This window comes from Sarcophilus harrisii, chromosome 5 (genome assembly GCF_902635505.1).
Source record: "Sarcophilus harrisii chromosome 5, mSarHar1.11, whole genome shotgun sequence".
NCBI classification, from domain to species: Eukaryota; Metazoa; Chordata; class Mammalia; order Dasyuromorphia; family Dasyuridae; genus Sarcophilus; species Sarcophilus harrisii.
The window spans coordinates 255,705,215-255,731,344 of NC_045430.1; the positions used below are offsets into that span (position 1 = coordinate 255,705,215).

The 26,130-nt window shown below is 34.2% G+C and overlaps 1 protein-coding gene across 5 annotated transcripts in view; it reads right to left on the bottom strand.

Annotated features, from left to right (window-relative positions):
• Positions 1-26,130, bottom strand: part of SATB1 (SATB homeobox 1) — a 97,686-nt gene that overhangs the window by 70,616 nt on the left and 940 nt on the right. For all 5 annotated transcript variants that reach the window (XM_012551360.3, XM_023505174.2, XM_012551359.3 and 2 more), the window contains exons 2-5: positions 23,244-23,479; positions 19,410-19,586; positions 18,499-18,625; positions 17,646-17,769 (exon numbers count right to left, since the gene is read on the bottom strand). In XM_012551360.3, coding sequence (XP_012406814.1) covers positions 17,646-17,769; positions 18,499-18,625; positions 19,410-19,586; positions 23,244-23,454 — 639 coding nt within the window. In that variant the 5' untranslated portion in view covers positions 23,455-23,479. The remainder of the gene's footprint in view (positions 1-17,645; positions 17,770-18,498; positions 18,626-19,409; positions 19,587-23,243; positions 23,480-26,130) is intronic.

Genomic DNA, 26,130 nt, shown 5'->3' on the forward strand with positions numbered 1-26,130 from the left:
GGAAGGAGGAGGCTGGGGGACTGGCTTGGGGAGGAAGGGACATGAATATCTACAAAATAGTGGCTCACCAATGTTTAAAGCTTTCAGGCTCTATCAGTGGAGAGGGCAAGGGCTGCAACAACTTATTTACACAATTATCTAAATACGATTAAACAGCTGATGGACAAATATTAAACTGGAAAATGTATAGTCATTTCAGCTTAATGTAATCCTCTTTCTGTAAACACCCAAGATGATTTTTTTTTCAACCAGAACAGTCCTGACATCTCATAAGCCTAAGGGTGAATAGCAAGAGATTGTTTTTGATAGTTATAAATATTCAAAAGACATGCAGACCATCTGCTTTCATAATACAGGTAAAGCAACACTGAGATGGGGACTGCTGTATAAAAATGATTCTTTTAACAAAGTCTTCCTCTCCTCGAAAACTATAAAGACAGATGTCAAAAACTGTTTACACAGAGCAATCAGGAGCGTGCAAAATGTAATATTCCTTTTACACACAGTGCTTGCTAAAGAGATTTTTTTTTTCTTTTTCTTCCCATCTGTGTGTTGCAACACATTTCTACAAGTTAAAAACATTTTTTCAAACAGAGATCTCATGAATACCCAAAAACATGCTATCTGGCTTCTGAATGCTAATTAATTTCAACTAAAGAATCAGATTTTTTTTTTTTTTGGTAGGGAGGAATGTATGTTTTTGAATTGGAGTACTCTAGCGATCAGGCACAGAAAACAGGAAAAAACCCTTACATAGGTTTGAGTCTTTAAGGCTATTTCACAGTTTAGGTTTTTTTTAAAAATATAATTCATCTGTTTCATTTAGTTTTTTTTTTTTTTAATAAAAACTTATCACTATTAACCTCTTCAATATAGAGTCTAATATAATTTTTTTCAAGTGGTAACAAAACACGTGCACGCGCGCACGCAAACGTTCATGCTCACGCTCATATACACCTTGCCTTCTTAGCAAGCTGTGAACAGTGTGGCTCATAAACCCCTACAGTCAATTTTCAGAAGTGAAACACTAATCTTGACAATAACCTTTTAATGTATTATATTAATGGCACAAAGGCATTAAGCACCTTTTTATAATTCTCAATAAAATGAGCATTTACTGAACAATCTGTCAAACTCCTGGCTTTGTGTGTGTGGGTTTTTTTTCCTCCTCTAAGAAGTGAAACTTCACAGTTTGCGGCTACTACACCTCCCCTGATTTCCTGGTCCACTTTGTTGATTTGATTCTCCAGCTGAGATTCTCTAAGATAAATAAAAGGTAACTGGATAGTACTTTTTAAACAAACACAAAAATATACCTTAACTTTAGCTGCAAAAGGAATCAAATCTGCATCTGAATTCAGTTTTAGAATAGGGTTTCCCTTCTAAATACTTCAAAATTGAGTGCCCAGAATAAACCCAGAAGAGCATGATAAGAGATAGTGATAATGAATGGATTTGCTACATATTGACAGGTAGTCTCCAGCTGTTATTCTGGGTTGTTGTTGCTTTTTTAATAGAATAAATGAGAAGTAGCAGAAAATTCTAAGTATAATATTCTTTTCAGGATAATTGCCTTGTGTCCCCCAAATCTTTCCCCTTAGATCTTCTACTGCTTTCTAAGCTACACTCTTGGGAGGTACAACTAGGGGTATAATCTGAATCTCAATTTACTGACAGAATAATCACTTCCAGTTTTTACTTAAATTCTACTTGCCATGCAGTTATGATTATTGCCATTGTTATGACCCTAAGCCCTAAAGATATCCTTAAGAGAAAGTCAAAAATGTCTTTAAGATGCAATTACAGAATAATTACATAAATTTGCTGTTGACAGAAATTAAGATGCTTTTGCAATATACTACTAAAGAGTTCTCCTTTTAAGAATTTAAAGATGATCATAGGGTATTTCCCAAGCTAAAAAGTCAGTTATTATTAAGTTATTCATATTTTTAAAAGGTCCTAAATCTGTGTTCTTCTACCTCTCTTTTGGTCTGTTTTAAAGAGAATTAGTTCACATAGGACATATATAAAGTTTTTTACATCTTGCATCATTTTGACCAATTTTCCTATAATACTATTTCTAATAATTCTACATTCGATTTTTCTGTACATTGAATCAGATTTTCCTGATTGAATCAGTAAAAAGTCTGATTTGCAGAGTATTTGAAAGAAATATAGTTTTATTACTTGCAAGAAGAAAGTCTTTCCAAGCAGATGATCAATAATCTGCTTTAATGAATACATAAGAATCCTTTGTAGCTATTATCATATATTTAAATGCAAAGTTTCTTCTTTTCAGGTTAAATTCCTCCCTTCCCCCACAACTCTTATTTATGATATCACTTTATATAGCTAATTCTTTCTTCATAGGACTAAGATAACTTTTATCTTTGCTCAAGTTACGGTATCATAAGTTCAAAATTATTAGAGTTTGAATCAATAAGATTTGATCTAATTTTATAACATTAAATTATATTTACTACTTTTGAAAGAGTAGCACAGAAAAGCCTGCTCATTTGTATCATGCTCATGCTATTTTCTGCTGCCCTGGAATAGGAAAGCAATTCCTTCTTAACTATAGAGTGTCAAATGTCCTATCATTGTTACAAAAACAGGATACAAATCCATTCTGAAGCAATGAAAGTTTAATTTTAACTTTATTTTATCTAAAGCCATATTTAAGAAAAAAATTTTTAAAAGGCAAGGAATGAATTATTTGGATCAATTGGCTTCCCTCAAAATATTTGTCATAGCAAGTTATCTCTTTCAAACCTCTGAAGATCTAAAATCTTTCTATCTTTTCAAATTTAACAAATATATTTTGAATGTCTAAATCTTATGATGAGTTGACAGATTTTAATGACTGGCAGTTCAAAAAAAAGTGTTTTGACCCTGATTTCAAAAGTGGAGGGAATCAGAAAATTCTCTTTTTATCTTTTCATTAGCTAGTCATATTACAAAGATTATCCACAATTTAGGGGAAATACCATGCAACAAGTACTCACGTCTACTTTAGGAAAGGAGATAAAGTGTTAAAAGTCAAAAGATTTGTTACTAATTGTATTTATAACAGACTCTGGGTATTCATGTATGGTCTTTTGGAGCAAAAAAGAGCATGCCATTTATTTTTTCTTTGTTTCATGTCAATAGAAAACTTTAAGCTCACATTAATTCAATTAAACTTTTGCTAATGATAAATAATATGCAAGATACTATGCTAGATCGAATGCATTCAATAGTAAAAATAAGTCAGACTGCTCTCAAGACCCTAAAATCAAATAAGAGTGCAGCATTATATATATACAAGTAACTAATATGGTACAAAAAAATTAATAGTACTAATAATAGATCACATTTCTACACTACTTTGAATTTTGCAAAGCATTTTATGTGTATTATTTCCTCTGATTCTTACAACAACCCATTGAGAGAGTTGCTATTATTATCCCCATTTTACAGATGAGCAAGCTGAGGCACTGAAAGGTTTAATAACTTGCCTAGGACAATACAGGTAGTAAATGAGGTAAGATTTGAACTCAGTTCTTAGTGCTAAGACTTGCGGCTGGGACTAGAATACAAAAGGCTGATGGTGAAGAAGAAAATGTTCATTTTAGGCATAGGGGCAGGATTGAGCAAAAGCCCTAGTGATGTGCTAACCTAGCCATCTGAATAAATTTATACACTCAAATGATGAATATGTAAATGGGATCTTTAAAGTCAAGGCAAGAAAGGCACTCTGTGATTTGATTACATATTGAAATTGCTTTATCGTTTGGAAGAGAAGTAATCACTTGGATTACCTGCACAAAGTAGGCTTGGGCAAATTCCCATGATGCCAGACCATGTTGTGAACTCTTCAGTAAAAGCAGAGGCCGCCCTATGATTTTTGCTTCATCCCTCCCTACCTCCAGTTCTTACTGAGCTCACACTGTTGGGGCATGAGGAAGGAATCTGATACGTCTCAAGGGCAAGTCTTAGCTTTTCTACAAGGAAGGGACATTAACAACAAAAAATAAACTCTTCCTTAAGTTTAAATGAAAAAAAAAATTTAACTTGGGGTCTCTAAAAACATGACTTCCAATTTTTCTTAAGTTTAGGTCTGCCATTTTATACCTCCATTCATGAAATCCCTGTCATTTTTAGAATCAAATATTAGCATTTAAAATTCTTCACTACCTGGCCCTTTTCCAACCTTCTTACACATCAGTACTCAAAATGCACTTTCCTGGGCAGCCATATTAGTCTGCTTGCTATTCTTCACACAAGACACTTTATCTCCTCCCTCTATATATTTACATTAGCAATATCCTTAAGTCAGACATATCTTTTCTCCTTAAAAATCTCTAGCTTCCTTCATGACTCAGCTCACTATTTATAAGAAGTCTAAAAGGAATCTTTCTCGGGCCAGCCCAGCTGCAAGTGCCTTCCCTCTCTACCTGTTCTGTAGGTATCTTAGGTGAAGATGTTTTCTCCCTCACAAGAATAGCACAGTGACTGGCACCCAGGAAATGCTTAAGAAATACTTCTTGGTTGATTAGCAGTGGGTGAAAAAGCATTTATTAAGTGCCAGGCCATCTGCTAAAGGCTGGGTATAGAAATATCAAAGGAGCAGGGAGACAAAAATCTCCCATTCTTCTGGAGAAGGAAACCCGTACATAAATCAGGAGTGGGAGCCATGGAGGGGAGCTCTGGTCTGGGAAGTCCCAAGGATTGTTCCTAGAACAGGCCAGTCCAAAGACATTCCCCTCCCTCTAGCAATGACGTGTTGATTTGATTACATTTCCCAAAGCTCAGAGAGTATGGGATGAGTCAGGGTGGGACTTGGGGGTGGGGCTGGGCACCCAGCATCAGGGATGGAGATGACTGGGGAAAAGAAGTATGACTCAGGGCAGTACTGGAGCTCAATGGCTTATCTCCCTCTTCTCTCTATACCTCAGTTAAATGCCTCATCTGAAAAATGTAAAGAATAATATAACTGTCATAATAATGAGTATTCATGGAGTTTGCAAGGACTTACCATATGTGAATTAAGTTAATCATTGGAACAACCTTAACAAGGAGGGTAAAATGTGATCCTCATTTTACATTAGTGTAAACTGAGGCAGACAAAGGATAAAATGATTTGTCGGGGATCACGCAGCTAGTTAATGTCTGAGGCTGGATTCACATTTACGTCCTTCTGACCCAGGCCCTATTCTGCCCACTGTACCACCATGCTGATACAGGGTTGTTTTAATTGTCTATTGAGAATACATCTACATTACCTTAAAGCATGATGTTAGCGTCAGCTTTATTATCGTTTCACATAAGGAAACTGAGGTTCACAGACCTTAAGTGACTTATCCAAGATTCTGCAGATCCTGAACAGCAAAACAGATTCAAACTCAGATTCCTTATGTAAGGGTAAAGTTTTGTGTGTGTGAATATGTGTGTGTGTGTGTACACAGCTTCTGACATCCTATCTCCTTTCCAACATGTCCTTTATTATTTATATTTCCTTAGGTTCAATCTTTTGAGTCGTTTCAATGAAAGACTCAATTTTTCAGCTCTAATATCATGCCATAAGAATGAAGATGATGTGAATGGATTCAATTTTTTGGGATAAAATCATAAATATATAATGTAATTAGCATAATCTCTCAAATCGAACAACTATTAAGTGACAATAATATATGCGCTAAGTGTAACTCTAACAGAAAAATGCAAAAGTAACCTAAACTTTCTGAGTTTTGCTAACAGAAACCGTCATTAAAATACCTATTTGCCTATATACATAAGCCTAGACAAGATTAACATGAGGCAAATAAGGCAATAGACCTTAATCCCACAGATAAAAAAGAGAAATTTTCCTTCTTTTCTATTGCTTCCATATTCAATTGTCAATGAAAATCTATAAAGGAGAATTCTGTGAATTTGCTGAAGGATGTACATACCTAACAGTATATTTGTGCTCATTTAATTAGTGCCAACTATATGCTTAAAACCTTTGTTCCACCAATTTGGAAATACATTAGAACTTGATTTGTTAAATGCCTTACAGTAATAAAAACAATTTACATTTACGTCCTTCATATTTTTGCTATGAAATATTGTACAAGTATTATCACTCCCATTTTACAAATGGGGAAACTGAGGAGCAGAGAAATAAAGAGACTTGCCCACAGCTGGCATATTCCAAGACCAGTATTCAGACCAATCACCAGAGTTCTCCTGAATCCTGATCTGGTATTCTTTCTACTAGACTACTAAGCCACTAGACCACTAGTACTTAATCTAATTTTTGTACATTTGTACATTACTAACTAAAATTCAGAGATCAAATCCAACTCCCTCATTTTACAAATAAGGAAACTGAGATCAAAAGCTCAGAGGTATAGTCAATCAATAAGTCACAAAGAATTAATTAAGCACTTACTGTATACCAGGCACTGTGCCAAATGCTGGAGATATAAAGAAAGGTTAAAAAAACTTGTGACTCCCTATCTCCCCTCACTCCCCCCCCCCCCCCCCCCCCCCCCCATATCCTGTTCTCTAACCAAACTCTAGATGTTTAAGTATTAACAGAGGCAAGGTGCTAATCTGAATCACAGAAGATGAGCCACTGGGACTGGGACTTTGAGAAAGCTGAGGAGGGAAAGAATTCCAGGCTTGAGAAAGAGATATTAAAAGTAGGCACCCCTGCCTCCCCTTTTCCACAAAACTACACTGCCTTTTCTCATATAATTGCAGAATGGGATTTCTAGAAAAAGTGTTTCCTTGACCATGTGTGCCCTGAAAATATACTAATCCCTCTATGACTCTCCATTTTACAATAAAGACAACAAAACTGTGAACACATACACAAGAAGAAAATGAAATCTACTATTTTCTTCCCTAAAAACTAACATGTGGGAAGAAAATAATTCAAGAAACATCTAATAGAAAGATTTTTAAAATTTATATTACCAGTAGCTATCACAATAGGGTTAGAGGAATAATAACAATAAAAATCTGTTCAATTGAATTGAATGTCCTCTAAATGTTAAATATTTATTACTTGTGCATATTTATATTTTCAAAAACTTAAACCTACGTCTGTTTAAGAATTAAAAACTACAAAAATCAAAAATTTTAATAAAAATATTTCATTCTTTGGCTTTTTGTCCTATGTTCCAAACTGATGAAAACACAGTGTAAATAATAAAGTGACACTTTAGTCTGCAAAATGGGACTGTTTTTCTAGGAACACAATGCACAGAATGACCTCTTATCAGGTAAGTAAGAATGCACTGTGAAAATGAAACTGCAATTAAAACTGGAATAAAAATGTTAGGAATGGATTAATCAGTTGGTTTATATCTTGATCCCCTCAGCATACAGTAAATTAGCTTAATATTTCTTTGGGAACCACTACTGTATGAAAATAGTTTACAAAATATCTAACAATGAAAGGACTGGGAAGTGGGAGGGATATTAAGAAAGATGACAGGAAAGAATTAAAGAAGGTTCTTAGAGAAACTAACTCCACACTTCTCCAAGTAGCTCTTGACCAACCCTACTTGGTGTCCAGAGTAAAACTCCAGCCCCCTCCCAACAGCCTTGTACATTATGATACCATACAACCTTATGTCTGTAGCGCCCTTCATGAAAACATCCCAGGATGCTTTACAATCATTATGTGCTAAAATTAAAACTGAAGCACATACAATTCCTAATAGAATCGTTTTAAAAATGCTAAACAGAACAAATAACTTTTAAGTCTAGATTTAAAAGTCCCAGCAGTCATAGCGTTCCTTACTTCAATTGGCAATGAGCTTCAAAGCTAGGGAACAAATCAACTAAGGACTCTCTCATGTTATGCTAAAGGCCCTCTTATGTTGTTTACACACTACAATAAACCGGTTTCCAGTGGAAGAAAAGGAAAAAAAAAAATATGTGTGTGTGTGCTTTCATATGTAAGTGGGTGGGTGTGTACATATATGTATGTAGAGATATAGACCTATGTATTTAAGTGAGCTTTTTTCTTCCTTTTGGTAGTGGGGGAAGAGTTGTTTCTAGGTTTTGCAAACCAAGCATTAAATAAGGCAGGGTCATGATTAACCACCTCACAAGCACTTTGGCAAGCACACACCCAGAAAAAGTTGAAGCAGAAATTTAAGAGACGTGGAGAGGCAGGTTCCAAAACCCTTAAAACAACTAAGTTTCATCTTAGCATTAAATTTAGTGTTAAAGGCAGTTTAAATGACATTAAAATGTTTTAATCTCATCTTAATAGGTTTGTTCTCAGGTCTAAGCTAGTTCTAAGCCCCAGTTGCACTATTCCATGCATTTAAGAAAACAGCTTTTTTCATGTGGTGATTTTCTCTGCATTACTGATTTTAAGGTCAAGGAAACCTACTGTAATCTAAACCAAAGCAAGTAGAAGTAAAATAAAATCTTTTAAATTTATCAACCAGAATACTACTCAATATTAATAAACTTTTTAAAATAAGAGAAAGAAGATCAACACTATCTTAAAACACACAAAAAAGATTTTAAGAACTTTAAAAAAAAGTTTAATGCTTTTTAGCCTTTTCTACTTAAGAGGCAACAGAAGCCTTGTATCTAAGACTAGGATAAATCTTAACAGTATAAAACCTTTAAGCAAAGGGGATGCTCTATGAGAGACAAGAAAACTGGCCTGGCTCAGAAAAAGTGGGGTTCAAGTTTAGACTCTGAAACATACTTTTTGGGCTTATGAGTTTGTCACTATAACTTGAGCTGTGTAGTAAAAGGATCTGAATTAAAAGAAAGAATTTTCTCTTTGGGAGTCCTCAATGCCAATGAAATTAGACATCCAGCTCCAAAACAAAACAGTAGAAAAAAGTCCCCTGCAAAAACTCAAAACAAAAAACACACCAAAACATGTAAGCCAAAAACTTGTTCCTATCTTTAAGAGACAGAACAGAATATGAATATCATTTAACAACATATAGAGTATCTAAAGCTGAGGTTTCCAACGGCATTGCGACATTTGGGACAGCCTTTACATAAATAAATAGAGTTTATACTTTCAAAGGATATACCTATAATCTGACATCTCCCTGACTTAACTAATGCATTGGGGCCCTACAAGTTCTCTAATCAAGTTAGAGCACAAGACCCTTGTAAATTGATGATGCGATTGGGTTGGGGTTGGTTTAGTCAGGTTGCACTCTTATTGTAGATATATAACAATACCCCCAGAGGAAAAGCTCCTGAAATATTAAATCCACTTTCAAGTTCTACCCATGGAGCCTGTGCTTAATACTATTTATGGGAATACTAAGGTCCAGTTGCTATCAAGGCTATTAATGCTTGATAAAACTGATATGCATCATTTCTTGATTCACATGGTCATTGGTGGAAATTTTGTTAATTCTGTGATATGGTTTGTGAAAGGCTTTAAATTAAAACCCATACAAAAAACCTACATGGAAATTCTGCTTAGAATTTAAAAAAACATTGTGCAAGATTATTCGCAGTTTCAATCTTAGAAAAGATGGGTAAAAGACATCAAATTGAAAATTTGTCTTAATGAAGATGTCAAATATCTCCTTACCCACAAGATTTGGCTATGTCAAAGAGCAGGATTTCTGTCCTGAAATAAAGAAACTAGCTTTTTTTTTTTTTTGTGGGTCAAGGAATTAATTCCATATTATGCCCAAAGGGCTAGAAATTGTGCATACCCTTTGATTCAGCAACATATATACTAGAGTTATATCCCAAAGAGATAATAAAAATGGGAAAACACCCAATGTGTATAAAAACTTTTAGCAGTCCATTTTGTAATGTCAAGGAACTGGAAACTGAGTGGATGACCATCAGTTGAAGAATGGCTGAATAAGTTAAGAGTATATGAATGTAATGGAACATTATTGTTCTCTAAGAAATGATGAGCAAGATGATTTTAGAAAAACCTGGAAAAACTTATATGAACTGATGCTAAATGAGGTGAGTAGAACCAAGAGAACATTGTATATAGCAACAGTAAAATTATGTGATAATCAACTATGATAGACTTAGCTCTTTTCAACAATGAGGAGATTCAAGGCAATTCCAAAAGATCTGTGATGGAAAGAGCCACTCACATCCAGAGAGAAGACTATGGAGATTGAATGTAAATTACAGAATAGTATTTTCATTCTTTTTGTTGTTTGTCTGCTTGCTCGTTTTTTTCTTTCTTTCTTTTTTCCCCCCTTTTAATCTGATTTTTCTTGCACAACATGACAAATGTGGAAATGTTTAGAATTGCATATGTTTAATTTATAATGGATTACTTGCTGTCCAGAGAAGGAGGAAAGTGAAGAGGTAGGGAGAAAAATTTGGAACACAAGGTTTTACAAGGTAAATGTTGAAAACTATCTTTGCCTGTATTTTGAAAAATAAAAAACTATTATAATTTTAAAAAATTAATTCCATGTCTGAGTGGTTTTTATTTGTTTGTTTATTTTTTTTAACAGAAATTTCTCACTTCTGACTTGTTAAGGGATCCTTAGCAGACCACAGTACGACATAGGATCTTGAATACTACCTATCTCATGTAACTGTTTGTGAGATGATCTTCTTTCAAGGCACTATATAAAGGGGATTCATTATTATTTTATTATTGTGGCTTTTGAGAGATCTGATTGTCATGGTAAGCCATATCCAAATCTCATACATTTCATAAATTAAAGTTTCCTTTCCCCCCTCTGAAGTCAATCTCCCTGATCCAGGTTACTAGATTAGCAAAAGAATTGTTATCAGTTAATATTACTTTCAAAGTAGTCAGAATAAGTCTCTTCCTGTCAAAAAGGAAAGAAGGAAGAAGGGAGGAAGGAAAGAAGGGAGGGAGGGAAAGAGGAAAGGAGAGAAAGAAAGTAAGAAACAGAGAGAGGGGGAAGGAGGGAGAGAAGAAAAAAGAAAAAAAGAAAGAAAGAAAGAAAAGAGGAAGGAAGGGAGTGAGGGAGGAGGGAATGAAGAAGGAAGAAAGGAAGGAAGAAAGCAAGGAAGGAAGAAAGAAAGGAACAAAGAAAGAAAGGGAAAAAAAGAAAAAAATTAAAGTAACTAGTCAAATAAATGCCTTATTAGAAAAAAATATTCTTATAGGAAGATCAAAACAATAAAAATCATAGTTTGAGTACACATACAGAAGAGAAATATATAAATCTAATGAGTTAAACACCATCTTTCAAATGAATGCTTTGTTTTTCTTTAAGTTACAGGGATTCCTGTCTCAGGAATTTTTGTTTCCTGTGCATTAAGGGTTAAGAAGAATAATTATTACCAGTAGAGAAGTAACATTCAGTATAATTGGCAAGTGTTCAGGTATACATGGAGTCAAATACTTACAAATGCGTTAGGTCTTACTGATGGTAAACGGGCCTTTTGTTTGTATGGGAAAATGTATTCTGAGCTCCAGTGTGATTAATGGTGGTAAGGTTTCCAGGCCATCACAAAAAAAAATCTATTTAACCCACAATCTAGCTAGAGTATAGGACTAATATTATTAGCATGAGTGTGAATACTGAATTGAGGTACAGGAGGAGGAACAGTTGGGTATTCTTGGAAGGTGATTTTTAGGTCCTTGACCCAGCCTATTAGTAGTTCCTTTCATCTGTCTTCTGTTTTTTAAAAGGGAAGGGCAAGCTTCTCTTCTGCTTCTGAACCCAGAGTTTCTCTCAAGTCTACAAGATTTATTTTTCTTTTGTTTTGACAATGGTTCTAATGGGCTTCCACAAGGATAGAATTAGAAAATCAGAGAAAAGAAAGTATTTGTAGCAATAGGCCAAAACTATATGATGATCATTCAATTCATGAAATGTTGTTATGATTTTTAAATTATTACAAGTCTTTAGAACCATGTTGTTAGCTTACCAATAAATTAAATGTAAAATGATTTCTAGATTTGTTGAAAATTGCCATTTTGGATGAATCAAGAATTAATTTGCTATATTTGTTTTTACATTCCTATAAAATAAGCAATACTTGCATTTTAGGGAATAAAGCAAATATTCTCAACAAAAGGAAAATTCAGAAAGTGATTTCTTCTAATTTATACTCAAAAAATGTAAAAACATAAAGTATAATTATTTTTGAGACATTAGATAGCTTTTGTAAATAAAAGAAACCCTACTGACAAACTAATTTTGAGAGAATTTTTCCCCCAACATGGAGATGAAATGAATCTTCTCAAAAACAGTCACCTAATCATTTACATTGTCCTTATGGTTAACAACTTGTCTAGTACAGTTATATCTACACTAAAATTTTTACAAATCAAATATTAAGGAGAAAACCATTGTGAAATGCTGTGATTTTTTTTGTCTCCTTGCTTGTCTGCAATTTTATGGCCTTACTGACAAATTTGGTTTAGTTTGTATGGGAGCAATTTTATTGACTGATAAAGGGAATATAAGGAATGCTCTATCATCAAATATGAATAGGAGCATTTTATACCTATATTATACATGTTAACCATATTTAGATATAGGTTACAGTTTCTACAATATCTGATGAAGGGCACTTTTATATAATATATAATTATTAAGTATTGACACTTAAACTTTCAATATTTTATATTCTAAAAAAAAATCACTATAACGTATTGTTTCCCTTTCACATCAAAGGAACACTGGGATTTTTCTTTAAGATGAGGTTTGTGATAAAAATGGTATTTTAAAGATTCTTATGATAGCTAATAATAGCTAGCATTTATAGGGCTTTTACTATGTGCCAGGCATTGTGCTAAGTGCTTTACAATTATTATCTCATTTGATCCTCAGAATAACCCTAGGTTTCACATGCTATTGATATCCTCATTTTACAGATGAGGAAACTGAGACAGAGTTAAGTGGCTTAGTCACATAGCTAATGAGTATCTGCAGAAAGATTTGAACTCAGATTTTCTAGAGCTCAGGCCCTGGCTCTATCCACTGCTCTAGCATGACTTAATAATAAATTGAATTCACATGGATGGAGGGCTTTACATTTACAAATCATTTGCATACCAACTGGGGGAGAGAGGAAGAGAATGCACAAAAGTGGTCATTTTCATTTTAAAAACAAGGAAAGCCAGCAATCCCTAAAATGACCTGTCCAAGATAACCATTTAGTAAGGTCAGAAATAGGGCTCAGACCCCAGTCTTTTGATCTTAAGACCTATGCTTTTTGCATTCTCAGCCTCTCATGCCCTCTTTTCCAAAAGCAGACTAGTATATTCTTCTTCTCCCATGCTAGCTAGTTGAAACACAATTCTAAGCTTAAGTATCCACAGCAATTTTGTGCTGATACAACCACAAATGTACAACAATTTTTCATTATAATTTAAAAAAATCAAAATATATGATGCTTCATATGTCATTTGATTTTGGCAGAACTGCCACGAGAAGTATAGAAAGTATTTTGTTGTTATCCATTAGAAGGCTATTTAGCCAAATAATATGACTAATTTTTACATAAAGTACAAATATTTTTATATAAAAATTAACTATGCATGAATTACTTTGGAAGATCTGAAATTTCCTTGGTATGGCTGTATCCTCCCCAGATGCAAATAGCAACTTTGCTCCTTCCCCCATCCTTCTCTCTCTTCTCCGCTCTCCCATTTCTGTCTGTGTCTGACTGTCTGTCTCTCTCCCCTCCCTTCCTTCCCCTGTCTCTCTCTCTCTCTCTCTCTCTCTCTCTCTCTCTCTCTCTCTCTCTCTCTCTCTCTCTCTCTCTCTTTCTCTCTCTCTCTCTCTCTCTCCTTTTCCTCTCCTTCCCACTCTGTTTCTGGCTCTCTCTGTCTCTGTCTCTCTCTCACACACACACACAAAGACATACATTTTCATCCTGAAAATTTTTATCTATGTCCTTTCATAAGTCCTCCATAGAAGATATAATAATGGTAATGATAACCAAGAGCAAGCATTCATAGAGTACTTAAAGTTCCTCAAAGAATTTTATATTATCTCATTTGAGTTTTGCCACAACTTTCTGAGGTAGGTGCTATTATTTTACATTTAAGGAAACTGAGGGAGACTCACCTAGAATCTACAGAGCTATTGAGTACCTGGAAAAGTTTTTGAATTCAAGTCTTCCTGACTCCAAATCTAGCACTCTACTATATTTTGATACTTCAATAAAAGTATATCTAGAATGAATAATGGTTTTTTAAATTTGTAGCAAGGATTTGAAACCCAAGGAATGAGCAGAGTGAACTAAATATGAGATTATCTATAGAGTAGTTAGGCATTTATTCAGGAGCTGCTAGAAAAACTTGCTTATTTTTAGAATTTAAAGAGGTAGTATTGAGGACAAAGGAGTAGCAGCTAACTTCTACTCACTGGAATATCTGCCCAGTACCCTTTAGGCTCATGGGAACATTCCTGGTTGGCTCCCTGTAGGTAATCTGACATGGGTTGGATTCTGGCTTCAAGCAACATAATAAAGCTTCATTGTGTTTTTGAATTCAGACAATGCTAGAATCTTCTTTTCAGTAATATGAATGTAAAGAAAAAAATGTGGGGTTTTTTTTCCAAGATGTGGGCGAGGGGAATCATAATAACTTTTGTCAGTTATCTGAGGGGCTATCTAGGATGTAGGATTTGACTTCTTCCTCTTGGCCCCAACAGCAGAATGAACACTTATGACTTAAGGCAAATGGGAAAAATTATGTGCACTTTGGTTTGCTCATTTCTAAAGTTAAGGGGATTGGGTATGATGACCACTAAATTCCTTTTGGGGTCTTTATTTACAATTCTCTTATCCTAACTCAGGATGATATTTCTTCCCCCTCCCCTGGAGGTCTTCAAGCGAGTGCTGGAAAATCCCTTATTGAGAATTGTAGAAGGAATTTTTGCACAGGTGGACTAGCTCGATCTCCTTGGAGGCTCTTTCCAACTCTAAAATTCTGTGATTCATCCACTCCAGAATCATACACAGGCAGGAAATGTCACTTGATATCTCACAAATCTAGTGTGTTTTGATGTTAGGTTCTTATCAATATGCTAGGACTGCAGATATACTCAAATCACAGATAGGACTCAAATTAAGAAACAGATTTTCACTATCATGCCCTTTTCAACAAATCCTAACTGTAAGGAGAGACATTCTTTGGAAGGACATAGGAAGGACATAGCTCAGGGCAAAAGCCTTTGAAGACTTAGAGTTCCTCTTCCTTGACCAAAAGACATAGAGAGGATGAAAGGAAAAGAATGGAGAAATAAATTGGAAAGAAGAACTTACAGTTAAAATGTTCTGGGCAGCTGTTTTCCATAGGGGGTAAAACAGTCACAGAACATGGAGAGAACAAGAAAAAGGAACAACTGAAAAAGATCTGAATGTAGGTTTTAACCACTTAGAAAAAAGTAATCACCCCTCCAAATTTGGAGGACATCCATACACATAATGTCCCCACATCTCAAATGGCATATTTGAAAAGCCAATCCAATTTAATTCTGACCTGACTTTGAATTGTTGCCACTGATGATCTGTGTGTAATTTTCTCAAAAGACAAAAGCAAATATAAAGTCGTCAATGAAATTTAAATGAATGCCCTGATTTCAATGCTGAAGACCACCAGAATGCCACAGTCGCCAACTACAATTTTTATGAGATCACCAAAGTCATTCCCATAGTAATAAACAAGAACACAAGAACTTAGGACAGTTCTACTTCTTGTAATTCTTTTTCCTTTTTTAATACTTGACTACACTTCATTCATTTCCCAATTTAACATCACCTTTGTAACTTTTAAATCCTAACTCAGCCTGTTGTAGGGAGATTTTTGCCTTCGCCTTTGCCTTTCAGACCGTTAAAGAACTAGCTCAACATTCCCTATGTCAACATAGGTAAGATATTTCAATTCCTTTCTGAACAACACCACAAAGTTAAGAGATTACAACCAACATCTGGCTAAAAGACTTAAGCATTTGAGAAGTTTCTTTTAGTTTTCATATGTTCCTCAGTTTTGAGACTAAGAGAACATTTCAGATCATTTTTAACTTTCAGTTTTCAGTAGAGCAATTCAAGGAACCTACTGGAATTGTTCACAAAACTGAGTTTCCCATGTGAACATGCAAATACTGCCCAGTTTGCCATCAACCTGACTCTCAATGTTCATAAAAATCACTACCTTTCTCCTTTAAAAAGTTGGGGAGAGAGTGGAAGAGAAGAATTTTGGTGAAATTATAACTGAAAACTGAGAAATAGGGTTAAGAAATATTTCAACATTTCAATTATGTGATTTATGAAATACAGCATGCATGTGGTTAATATGCAGCTACTGCACACATTAAGATAATATACTAAGAGTCAAAATTTGAGCATTTATTTGCAATTCATTCTGTCATGTTCTCTTTGTGCTGGCAAAGCTGATGACACCAGGGCTGAACAAATGCTAAATCACACAAGGTTACTTCATAGGCACCTATCAGACAACTAAACAGATGGAATATGGGGAATTATTATTATTATTATTATCATTATTAATTTCTAATTCTATAAATGGTTATTCCAGAAACACAGAACTGCACGCCAATTCAATTTATAAAGACATTTCAAAAAGCTTTACAAAACTTCCTTTTAAAATCTTAATAATGGTAAAATCTTAAATTCTGGAAGAATACAGTTAAGTATATCAAGGTTTTACTCTAATGTAATCTGGTACATAAAAAAAAAAAAGGAATTCAGAATAATTACCTATCTGTTCTAAAAGCTAATGAAATGTTTATCTGCCTAAAGGACCTTGCTACGACATACATATTTACTATATAGTCCTATAGCATCAATATAAGTTCTCCCATTATAGCAAGATCTGAATATATGCTGAAAAAAAGGAGAGTGAACTACATTATCAAAAATAACTCTCTTTTTTTTTATTTATCATAAGCACCAAATTGCAATGTAATTTCTACTGGTAGTTTCAGTTACCCTTAGCAAAATTCATGTTTAAAAATTAAAATAAAAAAATAAATCTGAGTTTCTCCTTAAGGTTCCTGACCACTGACCATCAATATTTCAAAGAAAAATAAAATTATATACTTCAAGGAAACTTAAATCAATGCCAAAGAAATGAGTAAAAAAAGATTTTTTAAGTGTAAAGAAATATAAGTATTCAAGCTTAGCCAAAAATAGGTAACAGAGAGATTCCCTTTCTATTAGACTATTTTCCTTTCTTCTAGTTCTGAGTAAATAGCATCTTTTCATTATCGCTTAAAACCTGATTCTTATTTGACTTGCTAGCATTCCTAAATTATCTTATTTTGTGAGTTACATTTAAAACTAGCAAAGGTTACTTAAACAGTCATCTAAATTTAGTGAGCCTTTGACAACAATGAGAATCTCTTTACACCTTCTATGAAAAAAAAAAAGGCCCAACTAAAATACTTGAAAATTGAAAAAGCAAAAACTCACTGAAGTGGTTTTCTCTTGAATTGATTTTTTTTTAATTTGTTTTTTTATTATTATTTTCCTTTAAATTTTCACAAAGGAAAATCCCATATAAGTTACATGAAATATGAATCAAGTATATTTAAAAAGAGCGCCAAGTGGTCAAACCCATTTGCATTTCTGGCCAATTAGGTCTTCTGATACCAGTTGCTCTAGAATGTAGCAATATTCCTTCTCCAATGGGGGCTGCCTCATATAGTGTTTCATTATTGATCACATGCTAGGCTAAGTACCTGGGAAAGGGGACACTCCTTGGCCAATGAACTCTGGTTCATATCCTTCAGTAAGTCCTTCAGAGCATTTCTTACGGTTGTGTGAGACCATTGTTCAGGAGGCAAGTCTTCTAGTTTAGGGCAACTATTTGAGACATAGATTAGAAAGGGGATTATTACAAGATTGCATCCTGCTGCAGAACATTCCTTTAAGACAGACAGATTTCATTTTGCGCATCAAGCAGATGCATCTGGAGATTGCTCTCGGTCTCCTGATTGTTCCGATTAGTTAATTACTTTATACAACACATCTGCTGTATTGATGCATGAATTATACATCAGCTGCATGTGGCGACTATTTTTTCATGTTACTTCTACCTTTCTGCTCTGATGCGCTTGGTAAGACAATTTAAGGTGTAATGCTTTCTCATGACCGATCAGGAAAAGCATTAATATATTAACTATTTTCCGTTCATCGCTGTTCACATGACTTAAAAAATAATAAGGATGTAGTCATAGTGAAGAAGTCATTCTATCACAAAATGTACACAGATGGCACTGTTCATGATATGCAAAAATATTTTTCTCTTAAGTAAACTTTATGTAAAATGCCTTCTTGTAATGCATCATTTAATTGACTAAATGCAGCAGAGTTGCAATATGATACCTACAGAAACCAATCAATTAAAAGCTAGAAGAAGAAGGGGGGAAAGTTCTCTTTAACAGTATAAGTTGGAGAACAGTAAGACAAGATTAATTTGGACTTAAGTTTTCTAAAAAACCATGCCAGATTTTATTTGGAAGCTGAGGAGCCATAAAGGACTAGGGAGGCAGGGTTCCTTTCTCACCTTCTGCCTCCTGTCTCCGGACTCACCTGTGTAATTGGATTTTCAGTGTGACCACATGATACACGTCTTGCAGCATGTCTGCAACAGTAGCATCAGGGGCATCTGTCACATAGGACAGTGGAACTGGATTCCATTTTCCAACTTGGATTAGCCCTTGACCAGACAGAGAAGAGAGTGTAGACTCATTAACCCTTTAATCAAAAAATTATACAAGGATCTTCCCTCCTTCCCCCTTAGTTGCTTCCCTCCCTTTTCCTCCCTTTCCTACCATAATTCCTATCTGGATCATTTTAATGCAAAAACAGTATGCGGATAAAATCATTTACATTTTAGCTTTCCAGATTATAAAAGAAATAGTACTAGGATTTTTTTTTTTAACCCTCTGGAAATAAAAATTCATCTACAAAATTTCTATATAAGGTCATATTTTCTCCAACTTTCAGAAAGTTCTAATTCAACAGAACTGAACCAGTTCTAAATGACTTTACAATTTAGATAAGAATCCCTACTGCAGTGGGAACCAGCACTGAAAAATACTTTACAGCCCATAAAACCATCAGAAACAGAATAAAAGAAACAGAACTAGATATTCAGTCATAAATGCAAATTGACTCTCAACAGTCCATCTGCTCAAATATGCTCGACACTTCCTTGTGGATCCTCAGTGGAGCAGATTATTAAGGTCAATAAGCATACTAATGATTCAGTTGAAGCAATTTAAAAAAAAAATCTACCTCAACATTCCACATGAGCAAAATGTGTGTTAACTAAACCAAAATGAATTAAGCCAATTTTTTAAAGTCACAGACTAACAAAAATATAATCCCATCTCAAATGCATGTCTAAGAAGAAAAAACATATAATGTTTCTTCCAGAAAGTACACATAAAACATCGGACTTTTTTTTTTTTCTCCAATTGGATAGATGTATTATTTACCTTTGGCTTGGGCAGCAGAGCTGTGAGAATATCCAAGAGACAGCAATGCCATTTCTATCAGTTGGTTGAAAAGCATGTCCTTTCTTACCAACACAAACTCTGCATGTTCCTCCTTACAATCATATTCAATGGAGTTCTCATAATGCTCCACCACACAGAAAACAGGTAGCATTGTTCCTATCAAAAAGGCCAAAAAGACAAAAAAAAAAAAAAAAAAACACACACAAACCAACAATTTTCACCAACCCATTCTCAGAAGGGGGATGGGGTATAAGGGAGTTATGAGAGGAAGTTCTTGAAGCAGTGAGAGGGAAACGGGGACTACACTGGTAAGGTAAACAGCACTGAAGCAAACGTGCACTCACACACACACACACACACACATTTTCATCATTATCCAAAAATAAGCAAATGGAAACCAAAGTATTTCCTATAATATTTGTTCTATTTTATTTATAGAACAATATTTTCTAAATAGAAAAAAAAAATGTTCAATTACCTGTCTAGCAAAAGAACAATGTTGACTGGAGAGGAATAAGTTGGCTGCTTCTGTCCTGTCTGATTTGTTGTGACTGGTGTGCAGTCTGAGAAGCCCAAACACATACTGCAGATGTCTTGTGTGTTAGACATTTTAATCCCATCTAGATAATTTTGTTAATATTAAACGATCTCATTTGGGTCAACATCATTAAACTGAACCTTTTGTTTCCTTTTGGTGATGTCTCTGTTCTAATCCAACTATATTATTAAAGAAGAAAATCTTATTCAAATTACTCAAGATATTGTTTCATTCAAATATATTTTGAATGCAAAGATACAATTGTATATTTGAGAAATACAATTTTTCATGTTATATATTTTATACTGTCTGCTAAAATATATTATATGTAAGTAACATGAACATTTTTTTTTTGATAATATTCCTATTTTGGTCCAAAGAGTAAAAAAAAAAAAAGAATGAACCTTTTCATGACTTGTTTTAAGATCTGATTATTTAAGTAACATTTGAGATTTTTTTGCTTCTCCACATTAATTTACTGAGTTTAGTATTATCAATAAACTCAGTGGCCAAGAAAATAGCAAATTTAGATTATTCATTATCGGAACAGCAACTATTGAAAAAAAAGAACCATCTTTGTACTGAGTACACTGGGTGAGCACCTTATCATTAAAATTTTACTGGTTAAAAGAAAAGGGTTAAAAAGCAGATGCACAAGAACTGTCTTGTGGCAAGCTGCCAGAAGGGTAGCATCTTTAGCATAAATGATGACAAGGGTTACTTTAACAGGGCACCCAGGATCTCCAATTAGTCCGACAATGTTAATGCTTCCATAAGTAGTGCCCTCTGCACTCACAGAAGCCTCCTAACTTGCAAAGGTGTCAAATATGTACTGTAGCTAGAATTATGATTTATATAGCCAATAGATGTGGCCTTTAAAATTCTCAATTAATGTTTTTGCATATCAAAAGTAACCCAAAAAGGGACATTTTCAACATGTAGATTTTTACACTGAAGCTTCAGTGACCTGTCATAAGAGATTTGTATGGAGCTCTGACAAACTAACCCCTTTAGGTTTGCTTAGAAAAAGCTCACAAACCCTCTTTGGTGAGTTTGTACCCAACAGGCTCAGCATGGAGAGCCAGTTGAAAAGCTTGCCAATGTTCATGTAGTTCTTTTAGCTGTTTTATTTAAGTGGCACATTGGTCAGGAAAAAGAATTTGGGGAGACCCTGGAAAAAGTGGTGATTTTTTCATTGGTTAAATTATTCTCTGTAGTATTTTTGCAAAACTAACAAATCACTGCTTCTCTTTCTAAGGTAGGGTTTCCTAAGGTGGACTATAATTTTACCTGCCATCTCAGGAAAAAAAAAACAAATAAACAAATAGAAATCCTCCACAAAAGATGAAAATATCAATCTTTCTAGCATCCATTCTTGAAAATAAACATTTTTATTAAACTAAGAAAAATTCTGTATTTATAAGTGCTTCTGAAAGAACCCAAAGCATTTAGTCAGGAAGTGAAAATATTTGACTTTGGTTTCCCCTCCCCCTCTTGTCCCCCTGACTTCAAAGAGTTAGGTTAATATAACAAAAGCACATGCATTGATTTTTCATTTCATGTAATGATACAAAAGTGTGCTACTCTATGCTGCTCCTTGCAGCTGGGAAATGTTTATAGGTTATGTCGCTATTCAAATAGACTGCATGTCTTTAGACACAGAACTAGGAGCCCACTGAGCAGATTTAGATGTATACTGGAGATAATAAAGGTAGATATTGCTAGTGAAACACAAGGATCATCTGACTGCAAACCAAGCAGCTAAATCTCTTAGTGAACTGTCACTGCTGCTCTCCTGTTTACGTAAAAGGCAGCCAGCCCGATGCCCTGGCTGATCATTCTTGCTGCTGCTTGGCTAATCCTCCAAGTACAGCAACTTTATAACCTTCTAGTATTAAAGAGGAGCACATTGGTCAGTGTTCAATGCTAAAAATACATCATGACTTCAACCTGAAGGCAGGGCTAGAGCTTTTGCTGAAGGTTTACGAGTCTGTGTAAACAGCACGTCTGCCATAAGGAGCAGTGAAGTCTGGAGAATCCTTGTCTAAAACTGTCCTGGCATTAAAGTTTGCTGTGCAAATATCACATAATACCAGAGACAGCTGAAATCTCCTATTTAGGAATTTATGGAACTTATATGTTTGCAGGCGTCAGAAAGTCTTTTTTATAGAGCCCTAGTGCTTCACAGTACAATATTAATGCACTCTGTTTGAAAAGCCGTAATAAATTATATTTTTAATGCTCTTACCCTGGCTTTCTTAAGATGCATACATTCTTGGCAAACAATCAATAAATAGGGTAATCATGAGCAGAGGCCAAAGAATTTGCTGAAGTGCTGTTTTTCCATTTTTAATAGATAAAGATCTAACAATACGGACTGCTGTGTCTGTTCATTTCGAGATCAATATATTCTTTGTTTTCGCCAAACCAAGGAAAAAATAAATGATTGTATGATAAATGTTATGCATCAAACACAATGAAATTCCACTGCCTTCTAACTTTATCTACTTAATATTCTTGGTTGCTAAAAGGTTGCATTTTTAGACTGCTTAGCAAATGCAAGAAAAATTTGAATTATAAACATATAGCAATTTACAGAGAAACAAGGACCATTATAAGACATGCTGAATTATATCCAGTTTATGCCTTGCTTTACATGAATCATCTTGTTGAATACGGCCAAAGTTTTAAGACATTATCATCAATTTAATTTAAATTATTTATATGAACACGCATACAACAGAATCCCAAGAAGCTGGTCTAACTTTGCACATTCTTAATGAAAATGCCCAATTACAACAAATTTGAGACTAGAAAATATAATTATCTGTTCCTCTATTTTAAGTAATGAACCTACTTTTAAAGATTAAACTAGAAAAATGGATGTCAAAATAATGCAAATTTCAAGCAATACTGGAGGGATTATTTGTAAATCACCTCCAAAAAGTTAATAGATACTTTCCCAATAATTAACCTCATGAAAAAGCTCTGCTAATATTCCAACAATATAAAGTCCTAAGATATTCATTTCTATTGAATGCTACCTTAGGTTGACATCCATCAGCATCATAAGAGTTCCTGGTATTTTAGAAGACTGAGACAGAAATCTAAAGTCAAAAGACTCCACCCGCTAGAAGAAGATGCTCCACCCAAATATGAAGTTCACATTGCCCAAAGGTGGTTTACATCTGGGCCAAGCAATGTGAAATAGAATCAAAGAAAAGGAAATCCAAAGGATGGTCTTAGATAGTATTCTGTATCTTTAAGATATTTACCTTTTCTAATGTTAGTTTTCATCAGATGTCCAGAGTGTTTTAAAGGCACTCCTTGCATTTTAGCTCCTGTACTTCCAAGTCGTCCTCTTCCTAATGGGCTCCCATTCTGCTCCAAGCGGGCAATTTTGGCTGGTGGACCCTTCGGATCGCTTACATTGTTAGACATTTCCGAATGTTCTTTCCCCTGAGTTGTCTCGTTCAAATGATCCATACTCAGTCCCGCCTCTAAAAATCACCTGCCATGTTTAAAAAAAAAAAAGTTGTACACATGTGTAAATATATATGCATGTAAATATCTGGAAGATTTTTGTCTCTCTAATTTATGTTTTTTTAAAATGAGCACTTGCCTGATCCCAATGTATGCAAAAAATATCAGAAAAATAAAATAATTGAAATTGCTCATTTTTTTCCTAACTGCTTGTATATATCTTGGTAAAGGTGTCTTGTTTTCTATTTACAGAACTATGTTAAATACATGAATTTATTTATGGAACAAATGTATCTGAAACAAACATAACTATAAAATGATTAAAACATGGTATAAACAATAATTTTTATGTTCTTTATAGTGATTAAAAATTAAAAGTTCATTAATGAGTCAAATATTAAAATTTTAAGCAAGGATACAATAGACTTGGAGCATAAGATATATGTACCCACCTCTACCCCCCACCTCCCCCCAGCCTATTTCTTGAGATAGTTGGCAAGTTCATCAAGACTTTCTATTTTCCCCATGGAAACTTTCTATTTTCCTCTTTTACTTTCGGTGTTAACATGGGAGAAGAGTTTTCTTCCTACTGAACTCCTGAGACTCCTATTACATATTAAAAATGCAATCAAGTCTATGTCCAAGATGTGACTGAACCCATCTGTGTTCATGAAGCTACATCTCTAACAGAGGGAAGTAAAATATTTAAAATCTATACATTCTAGATGTTGGTGTACTACAGTCCTTATGTGTTTAATTAAAATTTAGTAGACTGTTCATGATATAAAAGCACTAATAATTTATGAAGCCAAACATTTGGAAAAATATTTTTCACGTATTCTCTAATTTTAAATGTATAGTTTAAAATAATCACTGATTACATTAAATTTCTAATCTTCAGATGAAAAAATATATTCATTTAAAATGATAGCTAACATTTATAAAACACTTTAAAATTTGCTAAACATTTTGTATAGGTTGCCAACTTTCCTGCCCAAAAAGGGCAATTTAAAAAATCAATTTCAAAGAAATAAATAGAAAATAGGTTAGAGAAATAGTAAATAGTAGTAGTTATAGGAATTATGTTACATCTTTAGACTTGAGGTATCTTCTCTTTTATGAGGAAGACAATATGTGACCATTATGCAACTACGTACAAAATAGTCAAAACTATAGTCATCAGAAATAGGTGAAGAGAATTATTTTATGAATTACTGTAGTAGCTATAATTACTATGAGTACAATTTAGAAAAAGTAAAGTGAATTTGATAATTGGGACGTTCTTCTAGGTACTTTGCAATTCAAAACATTCTATGCATTTTTTTTATAACACCAAAGTTATTTAGGTCCAGATCTAAGGGATAACTCATCACAATAGAATTTGCTGTAAACATTTTTTTTTTCTTGCTTCAGAATAGACCCCGTCATTCTATAGAGTCAAGGTGATGGTAAAGGGAGAGGAAAATGTTAATCTGGAGGTTTACAAGCAACCTTAAGAATGTCAGTTGAATGACTGTAAAGTTTGTGAAATAATGGTTATTTATCCTTGTACTCTAGGGTGGCATGCTGAGAACTAAAGGTTTAGCATTGATTGTGGTCCCATCTGTTTTTGGTTATGAGTCTCATTAACAATAAATGTGCCTATTTTAACCACTTTTTATCAAGATTACTCTTTTCCACTAATATCAACTGCAGAGTAAAGCCAAAAAAGGAGCTATGATTATTAACTTCTAAAAGCCTGCCTTACAATATTCCACGTCCTAATACAATTTTTTTTTTCCTCCCTGAAACTGGTGTTTTACCCTGATAGAAATTTGGAATTCATTTAAAAATACACAGTGTATAGAAATACACACGTAAAATATTTTTTAAAAGTCTTGAGGTTTAGGGTAAGTTACAAAAATACGTGTATCCTAGCATCAAAGATAAAGTTGTGAAACATGTAGGTGTCATAGAACTGAAGCACACACCACATACAGTAAATGAAAGTGATAAATTGTAATTTAGTCAGTGTATTGACTACTATCAAAACACCTTATAGGTCATCTTAAATTACTCTTAGAATACCCACCCATAGGCATCAGTTAAATACTCAGTTATCTTGTAAAAAGCTTTACATTACAAAGCAAAATTACATGCACATAAAACACCTAATTTGCTCATTTAAACTCCATGCCCAAGGCTAAAGTTCACAGAAACCTCAGTTAGGAATAGTGATGAGCAACCCCCAGCATGGCCTGCCCAAAATGACAGCAGCAAAACGTGCCTATTATCCTTAGTGATGCCAGAGAGTTTCTTTTGAGTTTCACATTTAGAAATCCATTTTAGTGCAATTTCTTGCCCACACATTTAAAGAGGGGTCACTGTCACCAAAAAACAAACAAACAAACCAACCTCAAAGCAGAAAACAAACCGCAAAACTGTTTCCTAAGGAAATTATGTACATAATTTTTGAATGAAATACAAAGATCAGGCATAAGTCATTTCTTTAAAATACTCATGTTTTAAGAATACATCATTTCTGCACTTCAAATTCATTTTAAATTCGTTATCCCTTAGATCATCCCCTTAGCCTCCATATAACCCCATAATCACATTGGAGAGACTGTTCTCTTATCCATTCCATATGGCCGTCACAATCCAGGCCAAGCTTTCGCTGTGACCTTTTAAAGAGACAAA